Source organism: Oncorhynchus gorbuscha, linkage group LG23 (genome assembly GCF_021184085.1).
Source record: "Oncorhynchus gorbuscha isolate QuinsamMale2020 ecotype Even-year linkage group LG23, OgorEven_v1.0, whole genome shotgun sequence".
Classification (NCBI taxonomy): Eukaryota; Metazoa; Chordata; class Actinopteri; order Salmoniformes; family Salmonidae; genus Oncorhynchus; species Oncorhynchus gorbuscha.
The window spans coordinates 46697703-46718515 of NC_060195.1; the positions used below are offsets into that span (position 1 = coordinate 46697703).

At 45.7% G+C, this 20813-nt stretch overlaps 1 protein-coding gene across 1 annotated transcript; it reads left to right on the plus strand.

The window, feature by feature from the left end:
- Positions 1-239: 239 nt before the first annotated feature.
- Positions 240-20559, plus strand: vimr2 (vimentin-related 2). Its single transcript, XM_046323339.1, has 10 exons — positions 240-449; positions 1251-1395; positions 1830-1979; positions 2341-2460; positions 5641-5736; positions 7918-8055; positions 9461-9598; positions 11889-11999; positions 12382-12506; positions 20083-20559. The coding sequence occupies exons 1-10, from the start codon at positions 334-336 to the stop codon at positions 20123-20125; spliced, it is 1182 nt and encodes a 393-aa protein (XP_046179295.1). The 5' UTR covers positions 240-333; the 3' UTR covers positions 20126-20559.
- The last annotated feature ends 254 nt before the right edge of the window (positions 20560-20813 follow it).

Consider the following 20813-nt stretch of genomic DNA (forward strand, 5'->3'; position numbering starts at 1 on the left):
AACATTTTTCCTACGAAATACCCAATTGTTCACATATGATACTCTTAAGTAATTACAGCCCCCCCCTTTTTTTTTTTGGAAATCCTAAGAATCAGATAAACAATATGGTGACATCGTTGCTATGGCCGACTTGTCTGCTCCGTGTGAAATGGCCAGCTGTTGGTGTGAGCCCCTATAGTTAGTCCAGTCAGCGGGCCGTGAGAGATCCATCGCCTGGATGCAACATTCCCCTTCATCTCCATGTATAAAGTCCTCAAACTGGACTCACTGTCATCCGTTTGCCATTATTTGTTACTGTAGCCCCAGCCTGCAGTACGTGTCCCAGTATCAGCCATGGCCATGCTGAGAGTGTCGTCCTACCGCCGGCAGTTTGAGGAGCAGTGGAGTCGGAATGGACGGTCCGGCGGAGGCTGTGGAGGGCAGTACCGCTCCTCAGCGGTCAAGGCCAGGTCAGTGTGTGGTTTCTTGGTAGCCCCCTCACCTCTTCATGGCTTAGGGGGCCTGGGTCCTGTTCAGTAGGGGGGTGGGGAAGCATTTAGAAACTGGGTGAAATGTGGAGGTACTACCTAAACTCAAGGATTTATGTTTTCTGTCACAAAATGTTTTGCTACGGTAAGCTCTATCAAACATGACTCAACATGCGTATGGAGCACTGGAAATGGCTTTATGGAGAACACCCTGTGCACTGAGGATGGTTTACTATGGTGTACCACAGGCCGGCAAGCTAGTGTCCTTTCTTCTTGGGGGACTGCTTAGATTAAAACTAGAACGTGTCCGACAACATCTGTGGGACCAGGCAGCAACATCCTAGGGACCAGATGTTTGTTTCCTTTCACTCCTTAAGTATTTCTAAATATTTATTTCATTGAATTGCAAGCACATGTGTGTGTGGTAGCTTTGCATGTCCCCCAATTGGCTATTGTGTGTTTAGTGTTAGTTACGCACATTTTGTTACGTTAGTTGTCTGTCCCAAGGGAAAAGTTTGAAGGGTGTTGACAAATGCCTTTAAAAAAAAAACTTCCATCAGATAATGATGATATATTCCCCTCGGTTGTGTTCATTTACACAGATATAATTTGGGTGGGGCAGCAATGCTATGCATTAAAGACTTTTTAGGGATTGCTATCTTTGATTTTCTATGTACATGCACAAAACTGATGCTTATACTTTTGTGAAATGTATTGTGCTAGTGTGTCTCTCTCTCTCTTTATACAAACTCAGGCATCTCATAAGCTGTGTGTCTCCCACAGGGGTGCGGCTGCTGAGGAGTGTGCGTGTGTCCAGCTGGACTTTGTGGCTGCCAAGATGCTCAATAAGGAGAGTCTGGTCCGATTCGCTAAAGACCGCAGCATCATTGCCGCCCTAAATGATCGCTTTGTCGCCCTCATCAACATGGTGAGCCCTGGATGGATTCAACCCTTGAAACTTTCTTCTAAGGTTCTATAAGGTTATATAAACTTGACACCTAAGGGTCACAATGAACACTAACTTGAGCACTGTGCTCGATTTTAGAGTGACCAACAAATACAGTAGAACCAATGGGATAGTCCCAAAAGTTCAAAGGTATTTCTTATGCATTTGACCCAAGTCTATTCTACACAGATGGTCCAAGGACCAAAAATTCTGGTAACCTTCCCCGAATTCCCAGATTTTCCAGAAATCACACTTGGAATATTCCCGCAATCAAGAAAGGAATAAGCATGAATTCTAATAGTCAAACTGGGATTTCTGGAAAAACTGGGAATTATGGGAAAATTACCAGAATTTTGCAACTCTTAACATTCATGTACATTCCCATACCATTTGTACATGCTGTGTGCGCCCTATAGGCACGCTGCTTTGAGGAGGACAATGAGTCTCTGGAGGCCCAGATCTGTGAGCTGGAGGAGAGGTTGACCGGCCAACAGACCACCTCCACAACCGTAGCTGTCCCTGAATACAGCCTGGACGCCGTGATGGAGAGACTGCGCAAGGAGAGGGTACATATTAACAACGCAGCAGAGTGGAGGCATTCATGTCACACGAATGCTAGGAGAAAAGGAACCTGTTGTTTAATGGTGGTTGGTTCCCGTGACAGATAAGTAGTGTGTGTGCGAACGAATGTGAGTGTGTATGTGTCAGCGTGAGCGTCTATATGTACAGCCACTGTGCAGATGGAAAGAGGGTATACCTAGTCAGTTGTACAACTGAATGCATTCAACTTAAATGTGTCTTCCGCATTTAACCCTACCCCTCTGAATCAGAGAGGCACGCGGGCTGCCAAATTGACAGGTAGCCATTGTCACAGACCATTACCATTACTTACCAGTGCCAGACTGATAAGTCATTGTGTGTGTCCAGGACCAGAGCCTGTTTGATGTGGAGGAGCTGAGGAGAGAGCTGGAGTGTCTGCAGGAGCAGTATGAGGAGACCGTTCAGCAGAGGACCCTCGTCCAACTGGAACAGGAAGACGTTGGCCTGGTAATGATCTCGCTTCCTGTGTCATTTTGGTGTCACTGTTTAGCAATTGTGTTGAACTGGTGTCTTCGTTGGTCTTTTATTCTCTGACAATAAGTAGACTTTGTGTGTGTGTGTGCTACCTTCAATCTAGAACCTGTACATAGACATAGATCTAACTTGTGGTAGCTCAACTATTACACCCAATTTGCCCAGTTTGTTCATTACTCAAAATGAAAGATTGCAAATAGGCAAGGAAGGGTGGAAAGCAGCCTGAATGATCTAAATAGTCAAAGAAGGTCAAAATCTCTTTAGGAGCACTAATAAACTGACTGTACTAATGTAAAACTACCACTAGACGGCACTATTGCCATGATTTGCCAACACTGTTTTATTCTCTACGATTCAAAAAAACGAATTTGATAAGCTGTGTGGCTCAGCATAGCCCTGCTGCTCCTCTGTATCTCTACCCACAGGGTGTTGATTAATTATCAGTCCTACAGTCTGGGCCGGTGGCCACAACACAACCACAAAACCCCAGTCCTAACAAACCCTTACTATCCCATTCCCTCACTGCCTACCACACCACACATGTCCCTGCCGTCACAGCCCAATACCCCACTGCCGGCCCAGATGTGGGAGAGGCCGTTGACGTGTCTCCTTATTGAGTCATTCAGTCTTTAATTTCTCCTATACAGATGCAATACGGACTGTAATGTAGTCGGTTGCAGTAATGCTGCTGGCTGGCTCAGATTCTGGCTCCGATTGGAAAGCAGCTGGAGCGTGGAGAGTGCTTAGAGTCGGGTGGCAAACAAACCAACAGAAACCGGCAGGGAGAGGAGAGATTGTATGTGATTGTGAACCGGGTGTTGGAAGCAGCTCCACGAGAGGAGGCTGCAGTCTTTCTCAGTAGGCAAGCAGACAGACTTTGGAAGAGGCTTAAAACAAGGCATGGCTGGGTATTTAAAATCCAGCCTTGCCATTAGCTATTGATTAAGCCTGTTTGTGTTTTGTGGTAAAGCTGCCCACATCTTGGACAAACTCCATGGTCTGTCTGTCCGCCTCGGTGCCAGCCAATTCTCGGAGTGTTCTTTTGAGCTTTTATCTGGGGCTGAGGCTTATAGTGTTTAAAAGGTTCAGCAGGCTCCCACCAAGGCTTCCCACAGTGGAAGAAGGCTGGAGGAGCTGGCTGGTTCTCATCCAAATCCAAAGCAGAAGACGGTGCTATAAAGCACAGCTAGCCTGACGCGATGGATGAGGAACAAGAGAAGAGAAGGGTGATCTAGGGGGGATTTCTTTGGTCTTTACAGTCCATAGACTGTGAGTGCAGGACTCTCCAATTTACGGCCTTGTGTTTGCCCAGAGATAACAGTAACAGACCGCTTGCCTTATGTGTGACGTCCATCAGGGACCCATGTGTTCAGGCAGCCACAGCAGGAAGGTTCCACCATTGGACCCTACCCGTTTTGCATTCACATACACAAATGCTAGCACCAGGAGTAATTGAATTCATCACCAATTAATCAGGCACTTAAAAGGGCTGGATAAACCCTGCCGCTGAATGGAATCGAGGATGAAGGCATTTTTAGCTAATTAGCCCCTCTTCCTCTGCATTGCGTTGTCTAGCTACCTGCTGGTTGAGGAAATAGTGTGTCATGGTACTTTTGTTCTGAAATTCAAATCGACCCCTAGCCCCTACCTCCTCCCTACCCCTTACCACGCCTAGCCCCCTGCCCATTACCCTCCTCCCTACCACCCCTAATCCCTAGCCCTTACCCCCTCCCTACCCCTTACCATGCCTAGCCCCTTACCCTCCTCCCTACCACCCCTACCCCTTACACCCTTTGCCCTCCCTACCCCTTACCACGCCTAGCCCCTTACCCTCCTCCCTACCCCTTACCCCCCTAGCCCTTACCCCCTCCCTACCCCTTTACCACCCCTATCCCCTTACCCTCCTCCCTACCCCTTACCTCCCCTAGCCCTTACCCTCCTCCCTACCCTTTACCTCCCCTAGCCCTTACCCCCTCCCTACCCCTTACCACCCCTAGCCCCTTACCCTCCTCCCTACCCCTTACCCCCTAGCCCTTACCCCCTCCCTACTCCTTACCACCCCTAGCCCCTTACCCTCCTCCCTACCCCTTACCCCCCCTAGCCCTTGCCCCTCCCTGATTGCAGTTCGGCGTCGTAACTGGTTTACTGATGTCAACATTGTGAACAGTGTGCGCCATGATGGCGGTGGGGTTATGGTATGGGCAGGCATAAGCTACTGACAACAAACACAATTTCATTTTATCGATGGCAATTTGAATGCACAGAGAGACCGTGATGAGATCCTGAGCCCCATTGTCTTGCCATTCGTCCGACACCATCACTTCATGTTTCAGCATGACAATGCAAGGCTCCATGTCACAAGGATCTGTACACAATTGCTGAACGTTGAAAATGTCAAGGTTCTTCCATGGACTGCATACTCACCAGAGATGTCACCCATTTGAGCAAGTTTGGGATACTCTGGATCGACGTGTATGACCGCATATTCCAGTTCCCGCCAATATCCAGCAACTTCACACAGCCGTTGAAGAGGAGTGGGACAATGTTCCACAGGCCACACTCAACAGCCTGATCAACTCCATGTGAAGGAGACGTGTTGCGCTGCAAATGGTGGTCACACCAGATACTGACTGGTTTCCGGATCCAGGCCCCTACCTTTTTTTTAAGGTATCTGTGACCAACAGATGCATATCTGTATTCCCAGTCATGTGGAAGATTAGGGCTGAATGAATTTATTGCAATTGACTTTCTTGTTATGAACTGTAACTCAGTAAAATATTTGAAATGGTTGCATGTTGCATTTTTATGTTGTTCAGTGTAGATATTAAAGGATTGGATTGGTGCAAGCCAGTGTTTCCCAATTATGGTTCCAGGGACCCAAAGGGGTAGACATTTTCACTTTTGCCCGAGCACAAACACACCTGATTCAACTAAAGGCTTAATGCCGAGTTGATTAGTTGAACCAAGCATCTTAGTGCGGGGGCAAAAACAAACAGGTGCACCGCTTTGGGCCCCCAGCACCCAGTTTGGGAAACACTGGTGTAAGCAATCTTGTGAAAATGACATCTAGTCTATCAAAAGACAAGCGGGAGCTTTCAACATACGAGTGCTTTCGGTTTTCTATTGACCTGGCTGTCTGTCACCCCTTTGTAGGAAGTGGATGTAGTGACCACAGACTGTCTGGCCCTGAGGGAGCAGGTGAACATCTATGAGGAACAACTGGCTCACATGGAGGCACAGCATGAGACGGTAAGAGAGAAGGGACATATCCTAGATATGGCTGGATGGCAAACATTGATTATCCCACAGTATTAGTACACACATGAGGAAAAGTATACTACTCAATGGGTCTCTGAGTCATTACTTACATGTGTGACTGGGTTTGAACCCATATTTCATGCATGCCAATAGACTGTTTACCCACTGAGTCTTCAGATCTCTGGCAAGGTTTGCTGAACCACCACATTTACACAAGCAGCAAGCTTTTCTGTTTAGCCAAAGCCACTAAACTCCAGACAAGGGCAGGTTTTGGAGAGATTCCCATTAGGGTTTGCCGGGGGGGCAACACGGGTTCAGATGACCCCGGCCACCTTGTTGACCAGGTTTTTACCATGAACAGTAGTTATTTTACGAGGAACAATTGTGGTACTGGGACAGGATTAGAGCAAAGCAGGGTAGAGCCAGAATAAGCCTTGCCAAGGATAGATCTCACAGGTGATATGACCAGTTGTTGAAGGAAATTTCTAACATGTGAAGTTCACAAGAGCATATCAAGTATTGGCTTTAATTTCTGGTCAAACAGAGGGAAAGGGGGGGAAAACATCTGCAAACAAAAAGTCTTAACGGGTATTAGAAATACATCAACACACAAGTTGAGGTAAAGACCTCTGCCAACTAATATCAACACTTATATTTTGTTTTGGAGAAATGATTTTCCTTTCCTGTTATTTTAATAAATATCGCCGTGTGCCTTGTAATTTCATTACCAAAAACCCACATATCTTTAAAGGCCTAGTGCAGTCAAAAACATAATTGACCTGTGTTTTCTATATATTTCCACGCTATATAATTTGTTTTACATTTATTGTCACAAACACCGGATAGGTGCAGTGAAATGTATTGTTGGAGGTTGGAATAATACTGTGAAATCGTGAAAATAATAATGCCCTTTTAGTGTTTGAAAAGACCACCGGAAATGTCTGTTTTAGCTTGCCCGGTGACATCACCAGGTGGTAAATGAGTTTATAGACCAATCGTTTTATTTATTTTCCATTTTACCAGGTAAGTTGACTGAACAGATTCTCATTTACAGCACAACTTGGAGAATAGATACAGGGGAGAGGAGGAGGGATGAATGAGCCAATTGGAAGCTGGGGATGATTAGGGGGTCATGATGGTATGAGGGCCAGATTGGGAATTTAGCCAGGACACTGGGGTTAACACCCCTACTCTTACCATAAATGCCATGGGACCTTTAGTGACCACAGAAAGGCACTCGTTTATCGTCCCACCCGAAAGACGGCACCCTACACAGGGCAATCTCAGCAGCATTACCGCCCTGCATCCCACTGATGGCTTGCTTCTGAAGCTAAGCAGGATTGGTCCTGGTTGGTCCCTGCAAGGGCTCCCTTTCCTCTGGTCTAAGAAAAATATTCCAATGCACCAGGGCAGTGATTGGGGACATTGCCCTGTGTCGGGTGCAGTCTTTCGGATGGGACATTAAATGGGTGTCCTGACTCTCTGTGGTCACTAAAGATCCCATGGCAATTCATAAGAGTAGGGGTGTTAATGCAATATCAGAGGGAGAGGGGCAGAGGGAGACAGCAGAAAAGAAGATGGGAGAGGCTGAGGCGGTAGGAGAGGCCGAGGCAGAGAGAAAAGAAACTGGGAGCAGTGAGAGAGGGAGAAAGCGAGGCAGTTCCATCACTCAGTTTTTTTTTTCTCCTCTGTGAATCCCGGCCACTCGGCTGGCCGGCTACGTTTAACACACTCCCTCAGGGACATGCTCGATAACTCCCTGCACTGAATAACTCACAGCACCAGCTCAATACCAAATGAAAACAGAAGTCCCCCTTTGTTTTATTAACTGCTATTATTATCAGGCATTTCCAAACACCTATTCTCCTGATGAATCGGACGCCGTTACACATGTCGAGGAAAAATTAGATGAGGGTCAAGGTGCTTTGGTATTTCTCCAGCACTTCATTCTGCTATGATAGATGCATGGAGGTTAATAATGGAGTTTTAGGTATTGTGACCTGAAAACGTACACGGTGGGGGCTTAATGTTGTTATCCACTTACTTAATTGTGTGTGTGTGTGTGTGTGTGTGTGTGTGTGTGTGTGTGTGTGTGTGTGTGTGTGTGTGTGTGTGTGTGTGTGTGTGTGTGTGTGTGTGTGTGTGTGTGTGTGTGTGTGTGTGTGTCTGCAGACGGTTCAGAACATGGTGGCCCCTGTAGAGGGTCCAGCTGCAGCAGGGAGAGGAGTCCTGGAGTTCTGCAACCCTGACATCAAGTCAGCCCTCATAGATATCAAGGAGAACTACAGCCAGCTGGCTGAGACCATCCAGGTACAGAGTCTGGAGCATACACACAATGTGCATGTCACAAAAACAGAACACAGAACACACACACCCGTCAATGTAACTCCTGACAGTGCACTCACCGGCTACCCCTTTCTTCCCCAAACCGTCTGGCTAAATATGAGCCTTCTCACATCGCAGAGGGACGTGCCCGCTTGTTTTCTTTTCCTCTTGACATAACACTGGAGGCGAACCTTAGATTCGGAGGTGCTGCCGCATACCAGTACAGACCCACTTTGTCCCTCTGTGTCTTGCGTTGGTGTGTCTATGTTGGTGTGTTTTACAGAAAGAGAGTTTGTGTGAGTGTGTTACAAGCTAGAGGTGCTCTGCTGGGGTCAACCTTGCTCTCCAGGGGGGTCTGACCCACCATAGGGTCCCGGGTCGGGGATGTCTGCCCCCCCCAAGCGAGGTCGCGTTCGTAATCAGACCCCTGGGCTCCTTCCCAGGCCCCTAGGCGGTGTGTGTGAGTGCATGTGTATGTGAAAAGGCTTTGGGCTAAATTTCCAGCCAGGTTACCTGTGATTAGTCAATAGTTGATGTCCATTTGTCTGTGGATGTCAAAAGATGACCTGGAAACCGCCCACTATGGGCAACAGTGTGTGCTGTTACCGTCAAGTAAGTTTTGGTTTTGCGAGACCATGGTGGACAGGGATGGTGGTTGGGTGTGAGCATCTACTCCAGCTATCTAATCCAGCGATAGAAACTTTAAGGTTTCGGACTGCCTAAACTTAACCCTAACCTTTAACATTCAAAGTTAATTCCTAAACGTAGCCCTAACCTTAAACATTAGAAGTTAATTCCTAAACTTAACCTTACACACTTTGAAATTTGACATTTGCAACTACTTCGAAATTTGACGTTTGCAAAACATGGATGAATGTTTAATTCGGATGTGAGACTGTGAGAACTAGTTGAAATTGACCACAGTTCTTAGTCTCTCTAACCCAGAGACTTACTCTCCTTCCCACTTCATCCTCCCCTCCTCCTTCCCTCGTTCATTGCCAGCTGGACAGCTTGTTGTCTGGGCCTGGCCTCCATTAGTGTCTTACAAGGTGCAATTGTCTCCATCCCCAAATGATTGCCATTGGGATTGAAGTGTGATTGTGATTGCTGGATGACTCTGACACACCTGTGAGCCCTTGTTGCCACTCGTTTGCTGTCTAAAGTTGTGCCTCTTCACCATTCCCTTTATGGGGGAAAGGTTAACACTTTACTGGAAGTGTATCTACATAAGGACTTCATTGCACATGAATAACCCACGCATACTGCATTTCTAAACAACGACCGTAAGACTGAAATATCTACTTGTGGTTATTGTACTTGTGGCTACCCCCCCCCCCTGGAAAGTAATTTAAGGGAATCTCTATCAACTAGTGTTATGTTATGTTTCCAGTGTGAGTGCAGGGAAACTGGTGCGGTTGTTGCTGGTGCTGTTGTCGCCATTGGAGCTGGAAAGGAGCTGACGGTGGCCAGACCTGCGGGGGTCACAGGCGTTGGCCAGATAACGGACGTCAGCGAACTGAAGAAACTGGTGAGGAACCGTTATCTCTCTCTCTGGCATTCACCTACTTTTTCTCAGACAATCACTACCTGCTGATTTTGACTGTTTCTCAAGTTTCTTTCTCTCCCGTAAACTTTCCTTCCACTAAATTCACAGTTCTCAGACATCTCCTCAGAAAAGCCAGCCCCACCATGAGTTCAGCATCAAACATCAGCCACGAAATCAAGAGGAATTGTAGAAAATGTATGGCTTCTTCCCACAGACAGTAAAGTTTAGGGAGAGAAAGGCAGTTCACTCCTCAGGAGTTCTCAATGAGTGACTTCTCTAGCGTTTTTCTCTCTCTCTCTCTCTCTCTCTCTCTCTCTCTCTCTCTCTCTCTCTCTCTCTCTCTCTCTCATATTATTAGACAGACTTTTCACAGTACTCTCTCTTCTTCATCATCAACTTCTTAAAACTTCACACATTCCTCCTCTGTGTCTCCAGAGACTCCAACCCCAAACTGAACAATGGAAATAGAACATCATATATCACCCATCCCCGTGTCCTAGAGAAAAAGAAACACACAACAGAGAGGCTTTATTGATAAAATGGTAGAATGTCTTTCAAGAATTAGTCTCCAGCCAACCCAAAACTCAATGATTCACTCAAGTTTACAGTATTCAAGGAAATGCTGGAACTTCCCATTGCAGTTCATCTATCATTCAAGAATCCACACTTAACAGAATCAGTCAATGACTTAAATCGACAGTAACTGGCTTAACTGCTCGCTCCACCGTAATCATCAGTGGTCGGACCACAGCCGACACCTCCATTTCCACAACAAACATGGAGGTTTGGTTCCCATTACCGAGGTTGTGGTCTTTAAATAAACAGGCCCCCTCTGTAACCGCAGTCGCACTCTCATAACACCGTCTCCTCTTCCCTTAATGTGCAGCACGCGAGCCCTCGCTCTGCCTAGCCTGGGCCTAGTCTGATGGACACGTCCCCGCCTGTCTTTCTCCCCTCCCTTAATCTATCTCTCACCGGCCATGATGGATGTCCCAGTTCTGGTTTCTCACTGAGACACAACTTGACCAAACAAACAACCTTGCAGTGAAATCAGGCTCAGCTTAGAGGTGTGTATAATAGAGTAGAACATGCATTGATGGGGATGACACACACCCAACCCCCCCTGCCCACACGCAGGGCATCCGACCAGGGGAGGGAGAGAGAGAGACCTAGTTGACTGGGGCCGTCTGCCAGATGGCTCCATATGTAGTTCACTACTTTTGACCAGATGACAAAAGTAATGCACTATATAGAGAATCGAGTGCCATTTAGGGCGTATCCTCATCCGTCTCTGACAGCTAATTGTTTAACTTCTCTGGACAAAAAATATAAACGCAACATGCAGGAACAACACGAGGAAATCGGTCAATTGAAATAAATGCATTAAGGCCCTAGTCTATAGATTTCACATGACTGGAAATACAGATATGCAATCTGTTGGTCATAGATACCTTTCATGGTATTTCTGTGCGTTCAAATTGCCATCGATAAAATGCAATTGCATTTGTTGTCCGTAGCTTAAGCCTGCCAATACCATAACCCCACTGCCACCATGGGGCACTCTGTTCACAACGTTGACATCAGCCAACATGACGCCATACACGTGGTCTGCAAATTCTCTAAAATGTTAGAGGTGGCTTATGGTAGAGAAATCAACATTAAATTCTCTGGCAACAGCTCTAGTGGACATTCCTGCAATCAGCATGCCAATTGCACGCTCCCTCAACACTTTAGACATCTGTGGTATTGTGTTGTGTGACAAAAACTGCACATTTTAGAGTGGTCTTTTATTGTCGCCAGCACAAGTTGCACCTGTGTAATGATCATGATGTTTATTCAGCTTCGTGATATGCCACACCTGTCAGGTGGATGGATTATCTTTGCGAAGGAGAAATGCTCATCTTCTGCGATCTTTTATTTCAATTCATGAAACACTTTACATGTTGGTGTTACGTACGCCTCTCGGAGGAGGGAGCGCAACGCCCTGCTACAACTCAACTCCCCATAGAGTGAAAGAGGTATGGGATTATAGGTGCGAGTAAAGATGACAAAGACAGAGAATTTCAAAAACACTGCCTCCTATGGGGACACACATACCTTAAAAGCAGCGGATACAAAGTACTTAATAAAAAAAAATGTGTTCAGTGGACAGCAGGGAGCCAGGTGTGATTGTATGTGTGTGACATTGGCAGAGATTAAGTCACGCATCTCATGTTTCCTCTGACCATGTACCTGAATTTCTGTGTTTTTGCGTTTATACCTGTGTTTATAGATTGCAGAGCTTGAAAAGGAGCTTGCAGAGCTGGAGAAGTGTGGTGAGGAGCTGGAAGATGAGATTGAGATGAAGAGAGAAGCGTATGTGGAGGAGATCTTTGAGCTGGAGGTAAGAGGGACAGACCACACCGAGCTTAAACTGACCCCAGTACAGTACCCCACCATCTCTGCTCCAAATAGACACGGCCCCTAATCACAGATCTATGAACAGTTTACCCTACCCTCAATCCTAAGGGTAGAAAGTTAAATATCAGACCATAGACCAGATGTTAGGGTCAACCTCTACCTCCACCCATCCCATAAACCCAATGGCTCTATTCCAATAACTTCCACCTCCACCCATCCCATAAACCCAATGGCTCTGTTCCAATAACCACACTAGCATACCACTTAGAATGTGTCCAATACATAGATACATGGCTTAATACTAAGTGGTAGTATGCTTGTGCGGCTATTAGAACGTGGCCCATTATCTCTCCGTTTCTCTTCAGTGTCGTCTTGAGGAGATGCGGGGGCAGCAGCATGAGCTGCAGGTCCAGATGACGGAACAATGTGATGACTACGAGGAGCTGCTGGGTCAGAAGATGGCCCGGGAAATCGAGATCGCTGCCTACAGGTGGGCCCTATCAAATCAAATTGTATTTTTCACATGCGCAACAACCTTACCGTGAAATGCTTACTTACAAGCCCTTAACCAACAATGCAGTTCAAGAAATAGAGTTAATGCAGTGGCGTGCCGTGGGCCTGGGGGCTGGGCCTTCAGTGAGGTCCTACACAGTCCCACCCGAATTAATCCACCTCTTATTACCATCATTATGATGCCATGGCTCTAGACACTATACATTTAGACAGAAACGCAGTATAAAACCAGGCATTGCGTCACCTTGAAATTGACATTTTTATTCATAGAATTGCAGGGGAAGAGTACAATACCTTTTCATTGTGCAGCTCCTGTTGCCCTGCGCGCTTGTTCGTTGAGCTGTAGATCCACTCGGGTGTCCCCAAAAGTTTTCCAGCCATGTCTCATTGCTGCCTTGGTTAGACAACTCAAGTTTGCAAAGCCAGTGTGGCTCCAAACACCAAATCTATCACTTGCAAATAATAGGCATTCCCAGCAGTACAGTTTGCAGTGCTTCTCGGAGCCTGTGAGCCATTGATAGCGCTCCTAGATGGAACTCTGAAAGTGGCGAACTAACCTCTTTCCCGCCTGTGACAGGCTTTGTAGGGTCGGCGTCGGGCGACCTCTCCTGACAATGTCTAACTTTTCTTGAAAGGTTTGTCTTGAGAATGGCGTTATAATTATATCCTCGACCAAATCGATATCTTCTCCTCCTTCCGCCATTGTGGGTTAAAAAAACAGCTTAGTAGTATGCAAATTAATTAGTTTATCAAATTCAGTTTCCTAGTTCTGAGGTTTGCATAGACCTGCCCATATAGGACCTGCCTCTCAATATTGGTAATCCAATCAAAAGACGTGCACGCACTACGCCTGCTAGCTGGCTCCTGTGTAACACTGGAGCCAGCCAGCAGGCGTACAATAGCCAACTCTTAAGCTGATTGGTTGACACAAAATTTTAATTTCCATTCACTTTAAGCTACAAGCGCCCGCACTGTTGATTCTGAAGGCCCGAGGGCAGATTTTAGACCCCCGGCAACACATGATGGCTGAATATGATTGGATAAAAGATCTAACATAAAGACCAGCCCTCCAAATCTCCACCTGGGGCTGGAAGCAGTGCAACCAAGAGGAAAGCTATGAAATGAAGAGTATAACTCTTACTCTGGGGAATAATTTAATACATATATGTGGGAAAATATAGTTTAAAAAAATTATATTCTGATGATGTTTATTCTGATGATGCCCACCACTGAGTTAATGAAATAATTACTAAATAAATTGAAATTAAATATATATATATATATATAGAAGTAACACAAGAGAATTACATAACAATAACGAGTCTATAATAAGGACGTACCAGTACTGAGTAAATGTACGGGACTACAGTTAAGTCGAGGAAATTTGTAATGTGACTATGCGTAGATAATTAACAGCGAGTAGCAGCAGTGTAAAAACAAAGGGGGGGGGTGTAAATAGTCCGGGTGGCCATTTGATAAATTTTTCAGCAGTCTTATTGCTTGGGGTAGAAGCTGTTATGGAACCTTTTGGTTCTAGAGTTGGCGCTCCGGTACCACTTGCCATGCGGTAGCAGAGAGAACAGTCTATGACTTGGGTGACTGGAATCTTTGACATTTTTGGGACCTTCCTCTGACATCGCCTAGTATATATGTCCTGGATGTCCGGAAGCTCTGGGCCGTACACACAAGCGCCTTACGGGTCAGATGCTGAGTAGTTGCCATACCAGGTGGTGATGCAACCGGTCAGGATGCAGCTGTAGAACTTTTTTGAGGATCTGGGGACCTATGCCAAATCTTTTCAGTCTCCCGAGGGGGAAAAGGTTTTGTTGTGCCCTCTTCACAACTGTCTTGGTGTGTTTGGACCATGATAGTTCGTTGGTGATGTGGACACCAAGGAACTTGAAACTCTCGACCCGCTCCATTTCAGCCCTGTCGATGTTAATGGAGACCTGTTCGGCCCTTCTTTTCCTGTAATCCATGATCATCTCCTTTGTCTTACTCACATTGATGGAGAGGTTGTTGTCCTGGCGCCACACTATCAGGTCTCTGACCTCCTCTCTATAGACTGTCTCATCGCTGTTGGTAATCAGGCCTACTACTGCTGTGTCGTCAGCAAACTTAATGATGGTGTTGGAGTCGCGCTTGGCCATGTAGTCATGGGTGAACAGGGAGTACATGAGGGGACTGGGACTGAGCATGCAGCGCTGAGGGGCCCCAGTGTGTTGTTGCTTACCCTTTACAGGAAGTCCAGGATCCCGACAGGAAGTCCAGGATCCAGTTGCAGATTGAGGTGTTTAGTCTCAGGTTCCTTAGCTTAGTGATGAGATTTGTGTGCACTATGGTGTTGAATTCTGAGCTGTAGTCAATTAACAGCATTCTCACATAGGTGTTCCTTTTGTTCAGGTGGGAAAGGGCAGTGTGGAGTGACTAAAAATGGTGTCATCTGTGGATCTGTTAGGGTGGTATGTGAATTGGAGTGGGTCTAGGTTTTCCGGCATGATGATGTTGTGAGCCATAACCTTTCAAAGCACTTCATGGCTACCGATATGAGTGCTACGGGGCGGTAATCATTTAGGCAGGTTACCTTCACTTTCTTGGGCACAGGGACTATGGTGGTCTGTTTGAAACATGTAGGTATTACAGACTCGGTCAGGAAGAAGTTGAAAATGTCAGTGCAGACACTTGCCAGTTGGCCCGTGCGTTCTTTGAGTTCACGTCCTGGTATTCCATCTGGCCCCACGGCTTTGTGAATATTGACCTGTTATAAGGTCTTGCTCATGGAGAGTGTGATCACACAATTGTCCCAAACAGCTGGTGCTCTCATGCATGTTTCAGTGTTGCTTGCTTCGAAGCGCATATAAAAGCATTTAGCTCTTCTTGTAGGCTTAAATCACTGGGTAGCTTGCGGCTGGGTCTCCCTTTTGTAGTCTGTAAAATATTTTTCAAACTTAGTCCTGTATTGACACTTTGCCTTTTTGATAGTTCATCTGAGGGCATAGCGGGATTTCTTATAAGCGTCCGGATTATTGTCTTTCTCCTTGAAAGCGGCAGCTCTAGCCTTTAGCGCAGTGTGGATTTTGCCTTTAACCCATGGCTCTGGTTTGGAAATGTACATACGGTCACTGGGGACGACGTCGTCGATGCACTTATTGATGAAGCTAGTGAATGAGGTGGTATACTCCTCAATTCCATTGGATGAATTCTGGAACATATTCCAGTCTGTGCTAGGAAAACAGTCCTGTAGCATAGCATCTGTGTAATCGGACCACTTCCGTATTGAGCGAGTCACTGGTACTTTCTGCTTTAGTTTTTATTTCTAAGTAGGAATCAGGAGGATAGAATTATTGGCAGATTTGCCAAATGGATGGCGAGGGAGAGCTTTGTATGTTTTTTTCCTCCTCTGGTTTCTCCTCTGGTTGCACATTTGACATGCTGGTAGAAATAAGGTAAAACAGATTTAAGTTTGCCTGCATTAAAGTCCCCGGCCACTAGGAGTACCGCTTCTGGATGTGCATTTTCCAGAAGCGTATGCTTATGGCCTTGTACAATGAGCCTTGTACAGCTCATTGAGTGCGGTCTTAGTGCCAGCATCGGTTTGTGGTGGTAAATAGACGGCTACGAATAGTATAAATGAGAACTTGCTTGGTAGATAGTGTGGTCTACAGTTTATCATGAGGTATTATATGTATTACATAAGCAATACCTCGACACTTCTTTAATATTAGACATCGTGCACCATCGTTACTGACAAATAGACACACACCCCCGACCCTCTTCTTACCAGATGTAGCTGCTCTGTCATGCTGATGCACAGAGAAGCCAGCCAGCTCTGTCGTCGTTTGGCCACACCTCGGTGAAACATAAGATATTACAGTTTTTAATGTTCGTTGGTAGGGTAGTCTTAATCATAGATCGTCTAGCTAATTTTCTAATGATTCCACGTTGGCCAATAATATAGAGAGTAGTGGTGGTTTACTTACTCATTGGTGAATTCTTACAAGGCACTCCTCCCCCCTTTTCTCTGTCTTCATGCTGATGACGGGAATTTGTGTCTTGTCTTGACAAAGCAAATCCTTCACATCGGAATCTTTAAAGAAAAAATGTTTTTTTCCAGTTCGAGGTGAATAATCGCTGTTCTGATGTCCAGAAGCTCTTTTCGGTCACAAGAGACGGTAGCAACATTATGTACAATATGAGTTACAAAAATGTAGAAAAAAAACCTAACAAAATGGCACAGTTGGTCAGGAGCCCGTAAAATGGCAGCCATCCCCTCCAGCGCCATACTCGAGACATTGATACATTTCACCCAAATGTCCCTATGCATAACAATGGATAACCTACAGGGCTTATGGCTTATGTAGTAGTGAAAAAGACTGCACAGCAGTGTTAACTCTTGGGACTACCCATCCTGGATCCGGGAGAATTGTCATCAACTGACAGTAATTAGCATAACGCAATGGACAAAAATTACTAGAAAATATTCATGTTCATGAAATCACAAGTGAAATAGAGTGAAACACAGCTTAGCCTTTTGTTAATCACCCTGTCATCTCAGATTTTGAAATTATGCTTAACAGCCAAAGCAAGACAAGCATTTGTGTAAGTTTATCGATAGTCTAGCATACCATTATGTCCAGATAGCAGCAAGAAGCTTGGTCACGAATATCAGAAAAGCAATCAAATTAAACGTTTACCTTTGATGATCTTTGGATGTTTTCACTGACGAGACTCCCAGTTAGAGAGCAAATGTTAATTTTGTTCCATAAAGATCATTTTTATAGCCGAAATACCTCCGTTTGTTCTTCACGTTTGGTTGACAAATCCACCGGAAACTGCGGTCACGACAACGCCGAAAAATATTCCAAATTAGATCCATAATATCGACAAAAACATGGCAAACCTTTTTTATAATCAATCCTCAAGGTGTTTTTCAAATATCTATTCGATAATATATCAACCGGGTCAGTTGGCTTCTTAGTAGAAGTGAGAGAAACAATGGCCGCATTTGTCTATTACGCACATATCACTCTGAGAGCCACCAGCTGACCATTGACGCAATGTTGTCGCTCACGCTAATTTTTCAAAATATAATCCTGAAACTATGTCTTGTGACACTATGATGTCCATGATTGAGTCTTTGAATGAAGAAATTGAGATTAAACTGTCCAGTTTGAGTGTTTGTTGCAGCTCGTTCCAGTCAGCGAACTGAAAAGAGGAGTGACCCAGGGATGTGTGTGCTTTGGGGACCTTTATCAGAATGTTACTGACAGAATGGGTGTTGTATGTGGAGGATGAGGGCTGCAGTAGATATCTCAGATAGGGGGGAGTGAGGCCTAAGAGGGTTTTATAAATAAGCATCAACCAGTGGGTCTTGCGACATGTATACAGAGATTACCAGTTTACGGAAGATTATAGAGTGCAGTGATGTGTCCTATAAGGAACACTGGTGGCAAATCGGATGGCTGAATGCTAAAGAACATCTAGCTGCTTGAGAGCACCCTTATCTGCCGATCTATAAATGACGTCTCTGTAATCTAGCATCGGTAGGATGGTCATCTGAATCAGGGTCAAGTTTGGCAGCTGGGGTTAAGGAGGAGCGATTACGATAGAGGAAACCAAATTTAACTTTAGCCTGCAGCTTTTGATATGTGCTGAGAGAAGGACAGTGCACCGTCTAGCCATACTCCCAAGTACTTGTATGAGGTGACTACATTACATTACATTACATTTAAGTCATTTAGCAGACGCTCTTACTTCAAGCTCTAAACCCTCAGAGATGGTAATCACACTTGTGGGGAGAGGGGCGTTCTTCTAAACAAACCACATGACCATTGTTTTGGAGGTGTCCAGAACAAGGCAGAGAAAGCTTGTTGGACACTAAAAAAGCTTTCTTGTAGGGCGTTTAAAACAAAATCCGGGGAGGGGCCGGCTGAGTAGAAGACTGTATCATCTGCATATAAATGGATGAGAGAGCTTCCTATTGCCTGAGCTATGTTGTTGATGTAAATTGAGAAGAGTGTACAGAGGCCTCTGTAGTATTACAATGACAATGGCGTCTTCAGATGACGCGATATTTTCGATTTTGTTCACAATGTTTGTGTAGTCCTACACTGTGAACATGTAGTATGTGTGACATGTCACCTGGGCAACTCCATATCCATATTAAGACATTCCTGAGAACAAAGGCCTGACATTCAAGGTTAACAGGGGTCACAGGAAACAGACCCTACGACAGCCCCAGAAAACATGATGCAGTTTCCTGTCCGGTGTGCCTATTGAAGACGTTTTTTTGTGTTTCTGTCATGCCTCCCTCCTGTTGTGTCTGTCTGTCTGTGCGCTCAACCATCTGCCATCCTGGTATGTAGAGTGATGCACTTTGCCCTTGCTGACCCCCCCTACATTTGGACTCCCCTTCCTTACGCATCCGATCCTTGGGAGCCCCCTCCTTGCGGCTCAGGAAGAGGCAGCCTCAAACAATTCCTCATTAGAATGGACAGGGGGTGGGGCGGACCTCACACTGTCAGGACCGTGGGCTGGGTCTCTGCCAAGCCACTTTATCCACCAGCCTGTTAATGTCAGCAGCCACGCAACCCACCGTAGCATGTTTTAAACACTCTGGTTCCTGAACAGACTGTTCCAACGACGCACACCACATAGACTCAAGACACGCACACACATGTACATACACACACAAACACTTTGTCAAGACACAGGCAGGCAAGACGGTCTGGGTGCGACATTGCTTAACGCTTTTAAACATCTTGTTAACAGGGCTGTTTTGTCATCTGTGATTTAACAGCATGAATAAGAAATGGAAAAAAAGCTTCTCTCCACACCTTGGAAATGTGTCTGCAGAAGAGAGCCTTATGACACGAGTCTCGCCTGTAAAATGTACACTGAGCCATTTGGACAAGATGCTCGCCGCTGTTGTAGCTCCCCAGTGACGGAGTCTTAATGTTGACAATTCACTTGCTTGCAGTGTTACGTGTGTAACTCGGACTGTGAGCAGGGCCTATAGGGCTCTGGTCAAAAGTAGTGCACTATAGGGAATAAGGTGCCATTTGGGACACAAACAATGTCTTAGTGGTAGACGACACAACAAGAACAAGCAGAGGTTTAAACACATATTGAGATGACCCCTAGCCCTGATATGGTGGCTATAATGAATGAAATAGGAAAAATAGGCACAACTGATGTAATTCATCTGATCTAATTCACATCTTATCTAAACAATCTGGTTGAAATCAATAATATGAAAAGCAATATCCGTAACTCCGATAGGTATGCTTTCATAGTGGCTTATTAAGAAGTAAATAAAACAGACAATGTTTCTATGGAGGCTAGCCATGTTGAGTCTAAGTCCTCCTAGCTGAAGTGGAAGAACTCTCTGTGTGTGTGTGTGTGTGTGTGTGTGTGTGTGTGTGTGTGTGTGTGTGTGTGTGTGTGTGTGTGTGTGTGTGTGTGTGTGTGTGTGTGTGTGTGTGTGTGTGTTTCAGCAGACCTTCTTACAGTTTTCATTTTCCTCTCTTCCCTTTCCTCTCTTCTATTCCCAGGGGTTTGGTGGAAGAGGAGGATGAGAGGCTTTGCTACCTGTGAGAGGAACTGATGCAGACCAGACCAACCAACCTGCTTTCGGCGATGGATATCCTCCCATACAGATTTCATGCGTTGCCAAAACACAACAGACCTAAGTCGGCCATTAGAGATCACATGAAGCTAACCGCCACACAACCATTTGAGCAGATATAAAAGTATCATGACAGATTAACGAGGTCTGGAGGGCGTGCCAGGGCCATTGATAACAGGTCACTGGCAGGTGACCCCTGTCCTATAAGAAAGATGAAGTTGTCTAACATTGTGGTGGAGGGGGATGGGACTGGATAGAGTGTGTATTCAGTGTCTGTGAAATTTCCTTAAGTGGTCTCTATCTGTTGTGGCTACAGTCTCTGGAGCTAACTCACTGATATGACACACACACACACACACACACACACACACACACACACACACACACACACACACACACACACACACACACACACACACACACACACACACACACACACACACACACACACACACACACACACACACACACACACACACACACACACACACACACACACACACACACACACACACACACACACACACACACACACACACACACACTGACTCTGCAGAATCATTTACCTCCCGTTAACCCTCACTCCAGCATGAGCCCATTAAACGCTCTTAACCACTGACCTCTCCACTCTTCACAGCCATTGGACAGCTCTTATAT